Source organism: Pyrgilauda ruficollis, unplaced genomic scaffold (assembly GCF_017590135.1).
Source record: "Pyrgilauda ruficollis isolate IOZ18807 unplaced genomic scaffold, ASM1759013v1 scaffold29, whole genome shotgun sequence".
Lineage (NCBI taxonomy): Eukaryota > Metazoa > Chordata > Aves > Passeriformes > Passeridae > Pyrgilauda > Pyrgilauda ruficollis.
Genome location: NW_024524266.1, coordinates 10,514,906 through 10,534,077, shown reverse-complemented (window position 1 = coordinate 10,534,077; position 19,172 = coordinate 10,514,906). Strand labels below are relative to the sequence as shown.

Below are 19,172 nucleotides of genomic sequence, written 5' to 3'. Positions count from 1 at the left end.
CTATGAAAGATTATGGCCCTTCTCATGAGCATCAAAGGTAACAGCAATGAAAAGTAGCTCAAGTGTTAAAAAGGCACACAAAAAAAAGAAGTCTTTGGACAGTTTTGGTGACTGCAAGGTGCCAAACCTTCTGTGTGAATTTCGGCATGTGGACATGGCATGTGTCTTTCTTCTTTCCACAAATAGTGGATGAGAAGGAAGTGCAAGACTCCCCACCCTACAAACAAATGCCAGTGTTTGGGAGTTCTCTTGTATTCTCTTGCTTTTTTTCAGGAGCCAAACAAGGCTTTCTCAAAAAGCTGTCAGCAGCAGCAAAGGCACCAGTGTCATTCATCTGGAGACTAAAGGGTACAGCATTGTTTACTGTTACAGCAGACAATTTTCTCTGTCAGTTTTGAAGTTGAAAAAGGATTTTTACAGTTAAAAAATATTGTACTGCTGTACACAGTAATGACACACAGGAAGTAAGTTCGGGCAAGATGGGGTCTTCTGTAGGATGTTGTCTTGTGATCTTGTTCACGTGAGAATGCTGTTTGACTCACAAATTCTGTTTAAATGGCAGATAATTTTTTAATACACAGTGAATTTGTCACCTAGCTGCAAAATAGATGTAAAGCTTTGGGTGAAGTAATTTATTACACATTTTAATTTTTAAAGCTGTGAAAAAGAAGCTTGTGGAATAATGTACATGTTAAGTCTAGTTCACTTCTTTTAGAAGTGATACATTCTTCTAAATGCATACAGTGTTCTTAAATTCTCACATGGTTCACTTTTTTTACCAGAACTATGCACAATATTTCTTCTAGCAGCAGCAGCATCTATCACACAGATATCACACACCATTCATACACACATTCACATTTGTTATTTCAGTTATTATGACTATTCTGAGGAACTGTCTTTTAGATACTGTTTTACCAGTGTGATGGCAGTATATAAAGTATTTACTGTACCTTCCTTAAGCAGTAATTTATAAAAGTTTTATCTCTGCTAATGTACTGATACACAGAAAATGCTTTGGGCAGATGTAGGAAACTGTATTAATGTGTATAGCTAATAAGTCAGCTTTGAAATAACAATTGGTTTGGGGAAATAAAAGGTTAAAAAAAATGAGATTCAGGTTTAAGGTGCATCTTACAGACAATAACTTAAAAATTCTTCCTTTGCTTGATGCTGTTCACAGATGACAACTTCAGAAACTTCAAATAAAAATGTGTTTTCTGTGCTTTAGTGCTCATGTCTGATATGCTGAAAATCTAAATAAGACCCACAGTATTTTCTGTGTATGTACAATGCTATGGGGTGGTGGAAGTTGATCCTGCACTGGTTTGTAGAAGAGGGCAGTGAATGTAAGAGAGGTGAAAGAGAGCAGGAGAGGTAGAGGTTTTTGTAATGGGAAGAGCTCATCCAAAGCCATCACATGTCTCTGATGCCTGTTTAATGTAGATCTCATCAAATTTGCAGATGATATCAAACTGGGGGAGCAGCTGACATGCTTGAAGGCAGGGCTGCTCTTCAGAGGGCCCCAGACAGGAACATTGTGGAATCCAGCAAGGACAAATACCAGTTCTTGCCCTGGGAAGGAGGAATGGTGGGAGATCTGCAGAATGGGACCTGATAAATTTGGGAGCAACTCTGCTGAAAAGGACCTGTGTGTCCTGGTGGGCAGCAACATAAACACGTGCCAGTCTTGTACCCTGGCATCAACACAGTGAACAGCATCCTGAGCTGCATTAATAGCCTGCAGATTGAGGGAAGTGGAAATCCTTCTTTACCTGGCACTCATAAATTCACATCCAGAATACAGCATCCCATTTTGTGGATGAGATGAGAATTTTGCATAAAGGGAAGATATTGATGAGCTGAAGCAAGTTCTCTGCCTGTGGAAGCTGGAGCACCTGTTCCCTAAGGAGATGCTAAGGAGATGTGGGCTTGTTCAGCCTGAAAACAGGGTTTTGGGGGGACTTCCTACATAAAAATTGTTATCCAGGAGATAGAGACACACCCTTCACAGTGATGCCTGGTGGGCAGGACAGGAGAGAGCAGATGGGACTTGAGAAGAAAGTTCCAGGCAAGGTATAAGGAAAATCTTTGTCACTATAAAGTCAGTCAAGCAGTGGGCTTCTGCAGCCTCTGTCCTTTGATGTTTTCAAAACCCAGCTGCTCAAACAGCCTTGAACAGCCTGGTCACCTCCATTCACAGGTGACCCTGCTTTGAACTGAATTGAGTAGGGACCTTCTGAGTTCTTTCTCAGCCTGAGTGGCTCTATGGCTCTAGGACAAAGCTTGGAGCCAAAACTCTTTTTTTTCCTTTATATTTTGGGATGTGATTGTAAGCAAATGGTTCAGCCTTTGTAGTGTGTCAGTTACCTGTCTAGAAAGTGGAGGTAATGCTTTTTGTTTTCTTCAGTGGAATTTCAATATAAGATACATGAAAGGGGATGATATTTTGGATGCTTTGTCAAAATGGGTATGGACAACAACACAGTTAGGCTTTTAAAGTGTGCCTAAGAAGCTGATAGAGAGGGTACTGTGCATCTCTAGCAGTAACTGTGAAGCTGTTTTCTGTGGATTTACTTTCATGAAACCCCCACCATATATTTTTTCGATATATATTGTCAATCCCCTTAAAAGGTAGTGAGCAGCAAAATGTGTCAGTGTTAGCAACAGCTCTGACAGCAGTCTCACTATGTGCATCTGCCAGTTATGGTAACATTTGTCATATTTTCCTAGTTAATAGTTTTTTTCCTGCCATGGTGGTTGTTTCTGTGGTCTCATTGGAGGGGAAGCAGACTAAGCTGCCTTTACATCAGGAGCACTGTACTGGTTCTGCCCTGTGTATCAGATGTACAGCTCACTGCTTGATAAACTGAAACATCTGTTTTTTTACCCCCTCACACTTTTCAGCTTTGGTGATCTTTACTAAGAGATTTTTAAAACTATCCTACCATTTTCACGCATACATAAGGAGTTATTTGAAAAAGAAAAACAGTAGTGCCCATTGGAAAAGGTTACTGAAAATTGCTTTCTTTTTGTGGCATTTCAACTTTTTAAGAGTCTTTGTGGTAACACTAGAGCAGGCAGAGATGTGCACATAGAAGTTTTAAGAAATCTTGGGAGCTTGAGATTCAGAATATTTTGTAATACCTTTTTTAAGCTTTTTTAAGCTGGGTTCTTTTTTCTTTTCCCTGTCTTCTGCAGGAAATAAAGAAAGACATGAAGAAAGAAAATACTGCCAACAAACCACCAGAGAAGCCTATAAATGAAGTTTCCAATGGAAGCCCTTTACTGTTGTCTGAGACAATTATTAGAACCAACAAAAAAGGTATAGTATATGGACATTAAATGCATATTAAATTCAGGCCCTCCAAAGAACCAAATGTAAACCTTCCTTGTTTCTAAAAATAAAGCTAGAATCTATTTAACTGAGAAGACATAGGAGGAATAATAATAGAAAAAAAAATCTTTGTCCTCTTGGACTGGCATATATGGATGCACGTCTAATATTTCCACATTAATTTGCACAGACATCCCTTTCTTTTTAAGGAAATCCCTCCTCCATACATTTAATTAAGGGAAGTTGTATGAGGAGATTGCTAAAGCTTATTAAAGAAAGGAAGTGGCAGCTTGCATATATGGAGGGTTTTGCACAGGGATGTCAGTCTACATTCACATATTCATGCTTTATCTGGGACAGAGAGCTCTAAAAAAGGGAAAAAAAGGTGAAAAAAATACAACTTAATGCATTAGTTTCTTGGGAAGTGTCTTTCACTGTCTTTCATTTGACACTGGAATGTGTGTGTGCTCTTCATGTCTGGCTTGACTCCCAATGCAGATTCCTATGTAGGGTTTTGGGTGGCCAAAATGAAAGCCTCCAAATTTTCTGTGGCATTCCCTAGCTCCCTGCCCTTCTTTCAGAACTATTAGAACAAAACAAAAAATTGGAAATATAAAACCTGGATTTTTCTTCAGGTTATCTTTAGTCTCCTGTTTGTTTGTTGGGTCTGTGCAAGAGATGTGCTGTAATCTTTTCTGGAGGATTCACTCAACAGTTTCTTGCTTGCTGTCTTATCCAGAATAATCTGCTGTCATTAATCATTGCTGTAATGTAATTTCCATTTTAGTGTGTCTGCTAGACTTTTAGGACTGTTATGGACATTTCCTGTTATGTTTTATCAGCTAGTGTTTTATTTGAGCTGCAGTTTCAGTAGAGGTCTTATACTTAAGGTTTACAACTGCAAGTGAAGAAGAATTAATAATTTTTGCAAAATGTATTACTTCCTTTAAAATGTAAAGCAGATTAATCTCTACCTCTTTTGCAAGGATTGATATCCTCTGAAAGAAAAGATTGGAAAGAAAACTCAGAAAACTTTGTCTTTTGAGCTTGCAATGTTGTCTTGAATCTAGAAACACGTCCAAAATTTCTGCTCTGGGTCATAAGTTTTTCAAGCAACAGCAGAATTAAATTACTAAGAATTATTATTTTTCATGGCTGCTATACAGAACCATATGAGTAGTTGGGAAATTATCTAGGGACCAAGTTTGTTCCATATTGCTTCTGCTGCTATTTGGAGAAGGCTAATAGCTGTGGCAGATACAGAGATTTGTTTCAGTCACAAGGGGATAGAACTCCAAATATGGTTCTTAGAACACTTTCTCCTCCTTTTTCTTCCCTCTGGCTAGAAGCTTTAAAGAATTCAGGAGAGAAAGATTTTTCTGTCCCTAGCTGAAGAATACGAAACCTCATATTTACTGAGATGAGAAAAGCAAAGTCTGACATGAAGATCTGTAAGCTGAGGCAGGGGTTAGGTTTGGAAGTATCAGATTTCATATTAGGATGTTATTTCATTGGACTTGGTTGGTGGGGATTGCGTTTCTCATGGCCACCTGTACATTGTGTCAGGGTTGGTGCACTGTTCATGTTGGCTGCTTCTCCACGGCCGTTTCTGTTGCTGCAGAAAAAGCAGGTGCAGGAGGCCAAGATCGGGCACCGCAGCCGAAGATGCACGGGGCACAAGGCAAGAGAGCTTCCCCTCATTTTTCCTGGGAACAGTTTGAGTATGGTGCCACTGTAGCCTTGTTTAAGCGTGGACAGTTGAGCAAATAGTTTCTGCTGAGTTCAGAAAGAGTTTTCTAAGATCTATGTGGCCAATCTCCTTGTGGAAAGTGTTGCCATGTTGTACTGAAGAGGGAGCCCTAAATGCCATGGGTGTTACTTTTTTCAAGTGTTCTTGTCCTGGGATTTTTATTAAATCCTAACTCAATCTGTTTACTGATCACAGAATGTGACCTGAAAGACATGAAAAAGGGGACAGGGTGTTTGTGTTTGGTTCATTGGTTGGTTTGTTTTCTTGTGTTCTCTTTGTTGTTAGGAAGTGGGGAGGACAGGGGTGCATCTAAAGGTCTTTAACCAGCGGTGAAAGTGGTAGGCAGTATTATTTATTTGCTTGGGCAGTGTAATCCTGCTGCTTGCAACTTCAGAGCAGATCCAGTGATGTGGGAGTGAAGCATTCTGTGCTGCTGCATTGTTTTTATTACCAAGATGATAATAATAAGTGCTATTGTACTGCTGTGGTATTATATTGTGTAGTTTTACTACTTAACTTGGTTGGCCTGATTTAAGTGTCAGCACTTTAGCAAGCATTTACATTTTGAGGAGAGGAATCTTGGCCTCTTGGGCTTCTGGCTTGTGGAGAGTTTTTCCTTGAGAAATATTGACCAGTGTCCAACAGTGGTATTCAAGGAAAATAACTAAGTTATTTGTAAGAAACATCTACGTAACTAAGAGGAAAATGATGAATTTCTCAGCTAAAAAAGTATTTAAGATCCAACTTTATATCCTGGTCTTTTCACGCTAATTATTTCTAAGTACTGTATTGAAATTAGGAGTTCTAATAATAAAATCAGTGTAAATTGAAATAAGTGGCTGCATAATATTTATTTGCTGACTGGGGTTAAACCACAACATTAATGGGTGATGGATTACATGTGTAGCATAGGAACAAATTAAAGTTGGTGTAACCCCATCAGCAGTAGCCTACCTGGGTTATTACTTCCATTGCATAGTGAGGGTTACAACTGGTTGTATGTCATCATGTGTGAATCACTCAGGTTTTTATTACAAACGCCAAGAGGAGAAGGATGGATTTGATTTTTTCTGCTTTTCACTGTGGGCAGTAAAACCAGAATATGTCTCATCCTTTAATGTTTCTTGTTGACCACAGATATTAGTGACCTAATGGAAACAAACAGTAGTGACCACTGCTGTGGTGAACATAATTTAGGAAATGCTATGGAACTATTGCTAAATCACTAAACTGTTGGCCAAATTGCACACTTATCTTCCTAGGTCAGGCATTTTAATATGTATGGATTTTTCAGATAGGCAAGGCTTAATTATTTCTGATGTATTGCAGTGACATATCCAGATTTATGAGTATTTCAGGTGTCTCTGCCTTAGGGTGCCTATTGGCAAAATCTGGTTTATACCTGCCTCATTAAGATCTTGAGATCTGTTCCAGCACGGTAGTGATGCCAATTAACACCCAGGAAAGTGAGCATTTTAATTTAGGACTGCAATGTGTTAATTCCTCACCTCTGAAAGGCTCAGGAAAGGGCCATTTTCTGGAGTGTGGGGATGGGGTTGGGGAAGCATGGTGGTCTTGTGCTTTCCCTGGCTCTTCCCAGGGATGCAGCAGCTCTGGGCTGGTTTGATGGGTGCTTCAGGTGCTGCAGAGTCAGCCCTGTCTATTCCCTTTTCTAGGGAAAAAGGCTGTGGCACTGAGGCACCTGTCTGAGGCTGTAGGAATGTCAGATGTTGGTTGGCTTGCATATTCATTGCCAGAAACCGGGAGGGATTTTTCTTTTGCTTCTTCCTATAGTTCATAAGTCAAAAAAATCCTTTCCTCACCATGAGTGGGTCTTTGAGTGTAACTTTTCCCTGGTTCAGATTTTTTTGTTGGCATATAGTACTATTGTTCTAAAGCTTTTATAAAGGTGACATTTAAAAATATATATATATTAAAAATTAGCTTTTTTTCTATTTAGAATTGGCATTGTTGCACTTCAGTAAGAGCAGGGTGGGAAAGCCTTTTCTTCTCTGAGAACATTTTCAGATTGTTTGAAAAAAGCAAAAATTTTGCTATTGTTGCAATTATTTAATAACATAAGAAAATTACACCCAGGTCTTGGAATAGAAAACCACTGAAAGATATATTTTTTTCCTTTAAATGTTTTCAAACATGGTGAAATTCCATCTCTTCTAAGTTAACTTTCAAAATCTAAACCAAGATCCAAAGTTGTGCAACTGTTTCAGATCTGTCATAAATTCACTATGATCTTCATTCAGGTATAAAGGGACATAATGGAAACTTGCCTTCAATAAGCTTTAAGTGTTAAATGGCTATCATTTATTTTAGACTAGTTTTGCTCTGATTGTTGAGTATCCTATTTTTAAGTATATTATTAATTGTGCTGTTTTGTGTGTCTGGGAACAAAAGCCCAGTACCTTAGGTCAAGTTGCAAAACTGGAACTGATAGGCTGTATTTTGTGAGTAAACTAACAACAATTGTTATAGGAGTAAATGTATTTGAGGCAAAGATACATTGCCTTGTCAGATATATTTGTTTTCTATAAACTGTAATTGCAGGCTGCATTGAGCCAGCAAATCTGGAACAGTTTATCACGTGTTACATGCCCTTAATCAAAGCCAAATACTGAAAGCAAGGAAAGTTTTTTCTAGTTCTCTGGAGAATTATTTAATTTACCTTCCAGCCTACATTTAAATAATAGAGAGCATTTGCATGCAGTGCTAAAAGAGAAGTTTTGTGTAAATAGATTTGATGATATAATAGGTTTAATTTAGGAATAAGTAACAAGTCTGTTATATGCAAAACTGAGATTTAAGTCCATTTTTGTAAATTAGAGAAATGGGAAAAGTATTTTGCAAGAAAAATGCTTCATCCTTTTGTTTGATAGTTTTTTTCTTATTATTTGGATATAAAAAGGCATCCCATTTATTAGAAACAGAGGCTGTTGGCTTCTCAGCATATGAATGTGTTGACTCAATCTTATATTAAATAATCTATGTAAGCTATGGTTCTGGTAATATTTTTCAACAGAAAGGCAAACTTCAAAATCTTTTTCATAAAATATTTTACTACCAAGAAGTGCAAGTGGCTGCCTTCATCGTGCTTGATGAGGTGTCTGACCCTCAGTATGCTCAGCTTTGGTTTTCCTTTCTAACACAGTAAGTTTGTAGGCATTGATCTTTCTTTTGTTGGATTATGCTTCTGCTGTTTACACATTCAGGCCCTCTCCACAGACAGGCTTTGGTGCTCCCTTGCAAATACTGCCAGCTTCAGAGAAATTATTGCTAGCAGGGAAAAAAATCCCTTTCATTTTTAAGATCAGCTAATTGGTGTATAATCAGTACACAGTTTACACAAATATGCACAAGAACATACTGCTCAGCCTATTAAGGTTAAAATATGCATGCAACATATGACACCAACCCAAAATGATACATAAAAAATTAATGGCACAGGAAACTTGAATGTGCAAAATATTTATTCTTTGAGTTTAAATACCATATCTGCATATACATATGTAGTGTCTCAAATAATACACATTTCCTGTAAAAGTACTGTTTTTTGAAAATAAGGGTGAAAATTATCCCAGTATTTAGGTAGGCTACACTGCCCTGGAAGTCAATGCTTTCAGTTGAGAGAGGCAGGAAAAGACACCAGTCTGTGCTGGACATGTGGTTGTGACATTGACATGATTTTTTTTTTGTCTGGAGGAAAATCTCAGTGCTGTCTTGGCAAGAGTGGAATGGGTGCTCACTCATTCTTTTCAAACACATCTTGTTTATGAGTTCAATTTAAATAATGACTTGAGATACATAAAATCTAAATTTCTTTTCCTGTGTTATGGTCACTTGCTACCCTGGTGTTCAGTTAAAGTTTCATAATTTATCCAGTTTCCAGTATCTTTTTCCAGGAAATAATTTATTTTCTTGTTATTTACTGTGCAGTGCCCCCCATCTTTTTTTTAAATCCTAATTGCTTACCCTTTCTTTTCAATTACTTCTTTCTTGTAGTCTTCAAAATGCATGAATGCTGAGCCCTGACTTAGTTTTTGCAATCTTGCATGGTTGGATTCATCCACTGGTGTGGCATGCTAGTATCATGAGGCTCTGTGCAGGAACAGCCTATAGAAACAAGAAGTCACTCTGGGTTTGAAGTGAAATTCCAGGTTAATTCTATCCTCTGGGCATCTCTTTGCCTCAGTGGCTCTCTTGTGTGTCATATATTTAGCACTAGGAATGCCATTTATGAACCATGCTGGGAAACACTAAACAAAAACACAGTCACTGCATCAAGGAGCTGACTATATATACATCTCTGTGTGTATCTATTATGTATTAAACAAGGTAAGAGATAATTAAAAAAAAAAAGAGTCATGCAAGAGAAGATGCCATATTTAGGCAATTGCTAGCAGGCTGTTTTCAGGATTCTTGCAGACAGAGCACACTTATTTAATAAAATATTTAGATCTGAATCTTTATCTGGAAACTGGGAGGTTGCTATGGCGAAAGTTGGGACAATGATTTAGAATTTAATTTTTTCCTGTTGGGTGCTGGACAGGACAGAGAAGAAGTAGAAGACCTTTTCATATGGAGCCTAAAGAGATATGGGAGAGCAGTCACTGATGAGCATTCTCAGCAGCTTCCAGATGAAACAGTGGGTGGTAGTTATGGAAACAGATGTGGGCATCATTTACTTTGTTGGTTATTTTTATTTAAGCTAGACCCAGAATTATATTTGTATCAGTGAAAAATCAGAGGCAAGTGAATTTTTAAGGAAGAGAGTGAGAGGGAACAAGTGAAGTGGTGGAACTGGGCTACAGGGCATGTGGAAAGAATAAGAAGAAGAGAATAAGGAGAAGAAAGTATTTTTGCAAGTAATTTATGTTTATGCACATACTCAAAAATGCTGCAAAAATGCTGTTGAGGAACAGTTTAGAGAGTGGCAGCTTCTTTTTCATGGACACTGAAAAATTTTTGTCTGATCAGTTAAAGGATTTTTTTCATTTCTAAAAGCTTTGCAATACATTTTACATGCCTGAAGTATAAAATTTTCAGGAATATAATTTATCATTTGTACGAGCCATTTGCAAGCTCACTTTTATCACAATATGTGATAACTGTCCACAAGGTGCTAGTCAAAAGCAAATGTGTTGTCAGACTCAGGTGCAAAATGTTTTTGTATTCAAATTTATATTGAAATCTCCTTTAAAGAATGAAAAACCCAATAAAATATGCTGGTTGTTGAAGTAACAACAGCAATGAAACCTCCTCTTTCTCAAAAACTACCTTTGCCCACCACAAAAATGGCTGTTGATTTTTCCACGAGGTTCTGCAGAGAAATGTCTCCCTGCAGCCAGCAGTTCTGTCCCTGTCAGTGCTGCTGGATAAGTCACTTGGCACCCAGCAAGGCCTTGCTGCCCTTGAGGTCCGTCCCTGACCTTGAGCTGTCTGTGTCTGTCTCCTTTAGCCTTTCATCTGGGTGGTGTGGGATTTTTGAGAAAAACATGGCTAACTTGATTTGAAACTTAGCAGATCAACCTTTCTCCCCTGTTCCTTCTCACTTGTCATTAAGGAATAACAGAAGATGAACAGGGTGGTTCAACAGATGCTGAGCCTTGGAGCAAGACTTTGGGATCTCTGTATATTTCCCAGTGCCAAGACACATCTGGCAGCTGTGATGGGGAGAACTGGACTTCTTATTCTGTGGTAGAGACAATGAAAGCAGAGGAAAAATGCAGAGATACTGTTGTGGAATACAGAACACAACTCTATCTGGACTGAAGTTTGGGGCCAAGATAATATACTTTAACTGTGCAAGTTAATATATTTGGGTTAATATATTTTGTGCGAGCTCTGAAACTTTGCAGGTGTACTTTAAACTAGGTCAGTAACACTTTTTTGTTGTTGTTCCTTCAGTTATCATGACGAATTTGTAACTGCTAAGTTAAATATGCCCCTGTAAATCTGCAAGCACACTGACAGGCAGGTCTTAAGTTCAGAGTTCCTTTACCTTTGCTTGATGGGGTGGGAGCTGGGATGGTGCTGTGTTGATTTTGAGGAGACAGGGAACTGGTGTTAGCCTTTCCTGTGGACTGGAGCTGGGGCTGTGCAGCTGTTTACATCCTTCCCCCATGGCTTGCAGATAAGAGTAAGCTGTGCTATGTAAGTTACAGCACTAATCAGCATCCTGAGGTAGTTGAAGGTTTCTGGCTCCTGGACAACCATAAAATCCTCTGAATGATTTCTGGGGTTGTAGATGAGAAGCAGAGCCTGTCAACAGCTTCCTTGGGTCTCCTTCAAATTGCGGTGTCATGCAACATGAATTGAAGGCCTAAATAATTTGGGTAAATGACTGATATTAGAATTTCTTTTTTAATCCATTAAGTCCCCCCATAAAAAAGATTTTTTGGATGTAGGTGAAAGTTTAATGCAAACATATGCCTTTGTAATTTTTTTTTTAAAAAGCGCCATACTTGTGCTGTCTGCATTGCATCAAGTGACTTATTCTGCTGCTGTTGAGTCACTTCAGTATAGGAAACCTATTGATTTCTGTCTACTTGGACCAGCAGGAAACTACAATTATTATTCAAGACCTTCCTCTTCTGATGGAATGGTGTTTTCAAACCCAAGTTGGAACAAACTTCTGCAGAAAGTGGCTAGAATGTACATAGCAAAAAGGAACTATGGCTGCTGGTAGGAAGGAGCATCACTGTTTGGGTGGTTTAGGAGAGCTGGGCAGAGTTCTGCTCCGAATTATGCTGTCCTGGAACCTCTGAGCCAGCTTCTTGTGGGGGTTTGGACAGCAGTGTGTGTCTGGGGAGGGGCTTTAACTCTGAGTGCATTTTGCAGAGGTATTTTTCAGCTCTGCTTTTGCCCTGCTCCCTTTCCTATGTGCATACATGCGCTCTCTAGAGTGGTTTAAGCAAAGCTTTGCTGTTCTCTGCAAGTGACAATAAACTCTATGAAAGCAATGCCCATAAGGCACCCCATTTGGGCTCTTTTATGATAGATTCTATGAAATATTTTACTTTCAGGAATTGATACACGCTCAAAACCCGTCTTCTGATAAAGCACCATGCCTGAAATAAGCTTGTTACTGCATTCATTTTAATTATTTTTCACACACTGTGTGAAATATTCCAGTTCATTGGGTTAAAAGCCCCTGAAATTAGGAAAATTTACTTTGCTATAACTAAATTTGAAAAACACATGGCAGTATCAGACAGTGCTAACAATGCATGACCTGGATTATCCTGAGTAAGATGGCATTTTTATCTATTTATTAGGCATTCAGTTTTAGCTATTTATTAGGCTATTTATTTATTACTTCAGTTTTCGAATTCCTGTATTATGTAGGTGCAGTAACTTGAATTATAAGACAGTTTGCCTGCAAAGGTATATTTCTTGTTTCCACTAGTATGGAGTTTCCCAAATTTTATTCATTGAGTACTGCATACAATTTTTATATTATTTTAGAATTTTTTTCTTTACCATCTACTCTACCATTATCAAGGTGCACACAGCATGGGACCTTGTGCTGTTATTAGTCATGTGTTGTGATGTATAGTACCATTTACCCTGTTTTTTATGGTTATGTCACTGTTTTCTAATGTAATTTCACATTAAGAAGCATCAGTCATTTGCATTAGTTCCTATTATATATCTTTTTGCATTCCCTTTTCAATTATAAATACATGTTTGTGCCTCTTCCTTTCGTGCAGTTAATTTGTAGAATCATCCTCTATAAAAATTCAAAGCATGTTGCTGATGATGGTTAGTTTCCAAGCTCAATGGTAGGGTGGTTGTGCTTGACAAGGGAGTGAAATGTGGAAGTGCTGACAAGTGGCTGATGGCTGATTCTTGGCCCCAAGCACAGGATTGCGATATGAAAGATTATTACTGTTATCATTATCTGTCACACAGCAAGAGCCGTTATTTCCTAACTTCGGCGCTGACTTTATTTAGAAACAGAAGTGGAGGCTGGGCAGAGTTCCTCGTGGTGAGAAGCAGCTCCCTGCAGATGCCCAAATTAACTGGGAATGATTGTTGAAGTCAGCAAGGGTGTTGTGCCACTGGCATGGTCCTCTGCCTGGGCTGCACTGCTCTGGTGAAGGCCCTCATGACTTCAGCTCTTACTGCAGGATCTTCTGTGGCTGCGTATTTGTCAATCTGCCACTCTGTTCCACAGACTTCCAGAGAGCTCTCGCACCACTGTGACAGACCAGGATATATCTGCTTTCCCCCAAAAGATACTTGGCTGCTTCAGAATCTGTTTCTGATATTGTTTTGTCTAGGGACCAGATTTTACCAGCTCTCTACTCAGGGAGTGCTCAGCCTAGCACTGAAAATATGCTACTGTGGCAATTCACAGATTCATACCACACTATTTTGACTTCCCATGAACTCTATTCATCATAATACTGTCAATTAAAACACAATTTGTTAATATCTTTTTTAATTACAGTATGATTAATATTTTTATTAATGATGTGTCCAAGCCTGATGCCATTGTTAAGACCACTTTAAGGCTTTCAGGCATTTACTTCGTATTTCCAAGCTGGTTGTCCTGTTCTGTACTAACATATTTCATTACTGCACATTTAGTACCATATGTACTTTGTGCTGGCTTCTGTTAGACTCGTGTTAGATTCCAGATGTCCCTGATCTATAGAGTCTGGTATCTAGCTCTGCAAAAGCTGCAAGATGCAGTGTCAGCCATTTTTGCTTCATTTTGCAACTGCAGTCATAAGACTCGGTGTTTTTTAGACCTAGGAATTCTCTGTTAGACTACTGACTCAGCATAGTGTTATCCTAAATTATAAGGGTCACAGTCACTTCTGGGAATTCAGAAGAGGTCAGGAAGTCTCCAGGAAATTATTTAATAAAAAAAGGTCCAATGACCTTAGGAAAACCAAAAGATTCAGTCACATGTGTGGCAGTTATTGAGCAAATAGAGTAGTGGAAAACAGAAGTAACAAAAGTAAATATTAGCCGGAGGCAGTAATTTCATGAAGATGTTAAGCTTGCATTGCCACCATAAAAGAGCCCTTTTTCCTTTTTTTGTTCTTCCTGTGCTCTGGTACAAATATTTGGCTACATTGTGGGCCAGGTGAGGAGAATGATCAGGGTTAGCATTAAACTAGCAAGAGAAAAGCTTGTTTTTAATAGCACGTCTGTTCCTTGCCTACCTCCTCATACTGCTTCACAAGCGCTTGATTTGACAGGGTGGTAAGGAGTGCTGCAGGACCTGCAGGAGCAGAAGGATAAGTAGTACTGCCTTTTATTTGGTTGCAGGTAAAATAGTTCCAAAAGTCCTATGAGAGAGTAATGGTTTGTCAAACTTTTTGAAAGCTGGTTCATAGTCATTCAATTAAATCAACCACTAAAGAAAATTGCTCTCTTGTTAGTTTCGATTGTGAATATTGCTCTTCACTTTTCTCTTGTGTTGGGAAGGTACAAGCATTGGTCATTTTCCAGAAAAACCATCATTGCAGTTGCATGCTGAATTCTTCTTATGCAGATGCCTTCTCGCCTGCCAATTCTATCTATGTCTTTTAATCACAGAACTGTTTTGGAGATGGATTTCATTGCTGACACAGCTGACTTGAGCCAGAGGCCTATATATTCACAGCTTTTAAGTTTGAGGAAGTAACTTCTCATTCATGTAGTAGGAGTAATGGAAAAGACAAGAGGAACTCAACAGTTATTTTTAGGAAAAGATAGTGTTTATCCCAGCAAAACTAAAAATGTTGTTGAGACATTACACACTTGAAACCTAGACAGTTGTGGTTTTGTTCTTCCATAATTATTTTAACGTGAAGGAATGTCTCTTAATGTGTACTCTACAGCCCTGTCAGCTTCAGTAGTCCTAACACATACATTTTTATATCTATACAAATTGGTATTTTCCTATGTGGTGTATGAAAAAAACACTAAAAAGCTGGAAATCAATAGTGCCAGAAAAATAGTAAACCTGATAACGTGCTTTCAAATGCACAAAGAACATTTTGTGCACTTTCACAAATTAAAGTAATGTTATTGATCAAATGCATCAGCATAAGAACTGACAATAGTTTTGTAGCAGACTGTGATTCAGAAGGAGAAAGTAGTGAAGGGTGTATAGTTGCCATTAAAAAGGCTACTAAGTTGGAAAGGTGTGAAGCCAGCCTGCCTGCTTTGCCTGGCATCTGGAAAGTGTGGAAATCTCCTGTCTAAGGAAAACAGAACAAAAAATGAAAGGGGCAGTAAACTGGAAGGAATTGCTTGGTTCAACATGGAGAGCTCTAGCACTTTGGTTAATGTGATGCTAAGGCCGAGTTCTGGTGCAAGTTTTGGCTGATGGCCAAGTGCTTTGACCTGGGGAGAGAAGTAGTTTGTGTAATGCTGCTGTGGAGGGAGGAAAGACAGAGATTAAGGAAAGTTTTGGTGGCAGGGTCAGAAGGGGATCTTGCGTGCCATTGCAGCCTTGGATAGAATTAGCAGAGCTGTGCAGCTGGATTCCAGGAGTTTGTTAATTTGGCAGGAAATTTCATCCTTGCACAGATCAGAACTGACATGAAGTCATCCCTACTCACAGCACGTTGGCATAAGTGGAAATGGTTGTGGCCTAGAGGCAGAGCCAAAGGGTATTGAGTGAAGAGCCATGCAAGTATGACATGCCCAGATGCATCATGGAGTGGGGAAATTTGGGTTAGCTACTGGATGAGGGACTTGCAGCAAGCAAAGCAGCAGAGGTTTTTGACTTGAATTTCTGTAAAGCTTAGGAGTTGGCATTTGGTATTAGTGTATTAAGTGTATTAAGAAAGGGTTACTTCTGTAACCCTTTCAGTGCCTAATTTAAAAGCCCTGAAAACTAGCAAAAAGCTGAAAATAGTGGATAAGTAAACATCACTAGAAAGGTGGTTGGCAATAGATCCCTTGAATAGGAGACAGAATGTTTAGTTTGTTCATCGTTTGCTGTTTTGAGAATTATGGAAATTACAGGGCAGACAAGCTTTTATAATAAAGACTGCAAACCCAACCATGTTCTGCAGTCAGCTTGTAGGAAGTTCTGTGCCAAAAACTGGGTAAACAAGTGTGAACTGACCATTTCCAGAAGTAGCCATGAGTTTGTTTGAACTATGCCTTTGCTGTGTTTTGGGGCTTCCCCACCATTTGTGTTGTGAAATTCAATGCTTGATGCGAGTGACACGCTGCTCAAGTGGTTATGTGAAGTTAATGTTTAGAAACAATGCAAGCTACATTATCTTTGGGACCAAAAAAATTTATTGTGGAACTGGACCACTTTCTGGCAGCCTGCAGTGTAAAGGAGACAGATCTTTAGTAGCTATTTCATTATGTAAGGTATGTAAGGCTTTATTAGATTTTCAGCTTTTCAGTGCAAACACTGGACCTAATACTGAGAAACCACTACTATACTGAAGGGTATTCTTTTCAATAGGCAGACAACTGATTAGATATAGAAAAAAACTGATACAATATAGAAAACTATGAGGATTTTATTTTCTTCTCACTCTTCTTGTTTTTCAAATCCAAAAATGTAGTGTGGGAGACAGAACTGGTGTTGAAATAAAAATTTAACAATGTCCTTGAAGAGGAAAAGACAAATTTTTCATAAAGAGATTCTTCATAAATGCCATATATCTTCATGAAAACTTAATTGTTAAGGTCCTGTGGGAAACCTATTATGAACGTCATTTCACAATATGAAGGCTCTGATGTTGTTTTCTGAATACACAAATAGTGGTTTGCGTATGTGAGAAGAGTCCTTGAAATCATAACAGCAAAGACACTGTTATCCTGTGACATTCTGGAGGCCTTTGCTACTAGGAATTTTATTCTAATTTCCTAATGGAACAAATCCTTATTTTAAGACCATCTGTTTATTTGCCCTATTCCTCTTGATTTTTTTGAACCCTCTGCATGACAGTTGGCAAAAGAGTAGAGGAACATTAATTATTCCATAATTATAGAGACACAATAGCTGTTTTAAATTGAAAGTGGTATAGGGGAATTAATGATTCTAAATTAATGAAAACCTCAGTTCTGAGAGGCAACAGGCAGTGGCCAAGCCACACAGCTGTGCTGGCCAGTCAGTGAGTACCTGTGCTGCTCTGAAGCAGTCCCAGCATCTACTATCACTTTTCCAGCTGTGCAGGTGTAGGATACAAGTGGAAGCTGGAGAAAGATGTGGTAGGAGCAGGTTGAGGTCATTAGAAGGCATTGGGTGCTGTGGGAAGATGGATTGTAGGGGAATAGAGATAATGCTGAAGGCAGCCTCACCCCTGAGGAGCTGCAGATGTACTAATTACCAAAGAGCAGGAACAGCCCTGCCCTTAATAGGCACAGCTGTGTCCAGTGAGGATGGGTGCTATAAAAGAGTGGGTTAGCTGAGTGAGGGGAGGGCTGGAGATTGTTGGCTGAGCTGAGAGGAGGAAGAGTCAGGCAGTTGTGCAAGGGACAGTAAGGGTTACGTAGTCATGCAGAAGGAAGAGAAAAGGAGTTAGTGTTGTGAAGAGCTGCCTGTGGGAACTCACAGAGAGAAGGTATTAAAATTTTACAGCAAGATACTAAACTGGTGCCATGCACTGATGCCAACAATTGGTGGCCCATAGGGGGATGGGTCCTGACATGATTTGCCAAGCTTCGCTAATTCTGCTGTTCATTAAAGAATTATTGGGTGCCTTTGGATGTCATGTTCTTCATACAAAGTTGAAGTAATTTAATAACATGGAGGTGTACATAGAAGTTTCACATATTTCTTGGTAGACAAAACTATCCTTTTTTTCACTCACCTTATGTCATCTTTGTCAAAATAAAATGAAGAGCAAAAATGATGAAGTTTATCTTTCTTATTTCTCTTTGATGATGAAAATAAATATTTGTTCTGGAGTATTTTTATTACAATGATGAAGGTTTCATTTCACCTTTTATTTCAGCTACCTTAGTGGAAGTCTTATAGTTAAGAAGAAAGAGACGAATGAAAAGTGCTAAAGAAAGGCTGTCTGCAGCTCCCTATTGAAATGCCAGTCTGCAAAGTTGCAGTTGTAGTATTTGCTTTCTTATTCCAAGTGGCATTTGCTGCAGATAAGATCGTAAGGGAGTTTGGCTCAGCCTGGCAAGCTGAAGGATGGGTTACACTAACACATGGTTTGTAAACAAGGAAAGGCATCAAATATATGAAATGGGGTTTCTGTGGGTTTGCTGACAGCTCACACCTGGTTGCAGTAATAAACTCTGCTCTTGGTATCTTCACCTGTCAAAGGCTGACTCAGGAAGGAGAATGCTTCTGAGAAGCTTGGTTGGATTTCAGCAATCAAGCTGTAGACAAGGAACCTTAATGACAGAGGAATAATACAGAGTCATGGGGCATAAGGATTTTAAAGGATAGCCTTAAAATAGGGTGGTAGCATAGCTCAGGTTGGAGGGCACCTCTGGAAAAGGTCTGGGTCAGCCCTCTGCTCAAGCAAGGACAGCTAGAGCCAGTTGCCCAGGATCATGTTCAATTGGGTTTTGAGTATCTCCAAGGACAGAGACCCCACAAACTCTCTGAGCAACCTGTGCCAGTGTTTGATCCACACAGTAAGGAAACCTAAACAAAAACAACAAAAATTAAGAAAAATGTTAGCTATATTTCATTAACCGGAAACCCTGGTCCAGTCCTAGTCCATCAAAATCACTACTTTCCTACTTTTCTGGTTGCTGACCAAATAGAAATATACTATACAGACAGGAGTTTGTAGTCTTGAATGCTCAGGGCACAAGTTGTAAGTTATTGCAGGTTGAAGCCACACTGTGTCCCAGGCCAGTATCTTGAAACTTAGTACTCTATATTTACTAAAATGTCATTGTGCCTGGAGAAAAAAAAAAAGATAAGAGGGTAGCAGGAAAGGCTGAGGGGAGTATGTGGATAGGGTGACAGCACAGGTGAAAAGGTTACCAGGAGTAAATGTTGCCCATAGAGTCCATTAGCCCATGCAGAAGACTCAAAGGTCCAAGCCATTGGACACGTTGCTGCAGTGTCTTCTTCTCTTGCCAGTGCTCACTTTTAAAGGAGCATCTCGAGCACAGGTGGCTCAGGAA

At 39.1% G+C, this 19,172-nt stretch overlaps 1 protein-coding gene across 6 annotated transcripts in view; it reads left to right on the top strand.

Moving 5' to 3' along the window:
- Positions 1–19,172, top strand: part of SH3KBP1 (SH3 domain containing kinase binding protein 1) — a 221,733-nt gene that overhangs the window by 87,091 nt on the left and 115,470 nt on the right. For all 6 annotated transcript variants that reach the window (XM_041472286.1, XM_041472283.1, XM_041472285.1 and 3 more), the window contains one exon: positions 3,202–3,325. In XM_041472286.1, the coding sequence (XP_041328220.1) occupies positions 3,202–3,325 (124 nt within the window). The remainder of the gene's footprint in view (positions 1–3,201; positions 3,326–19,172) is intronic.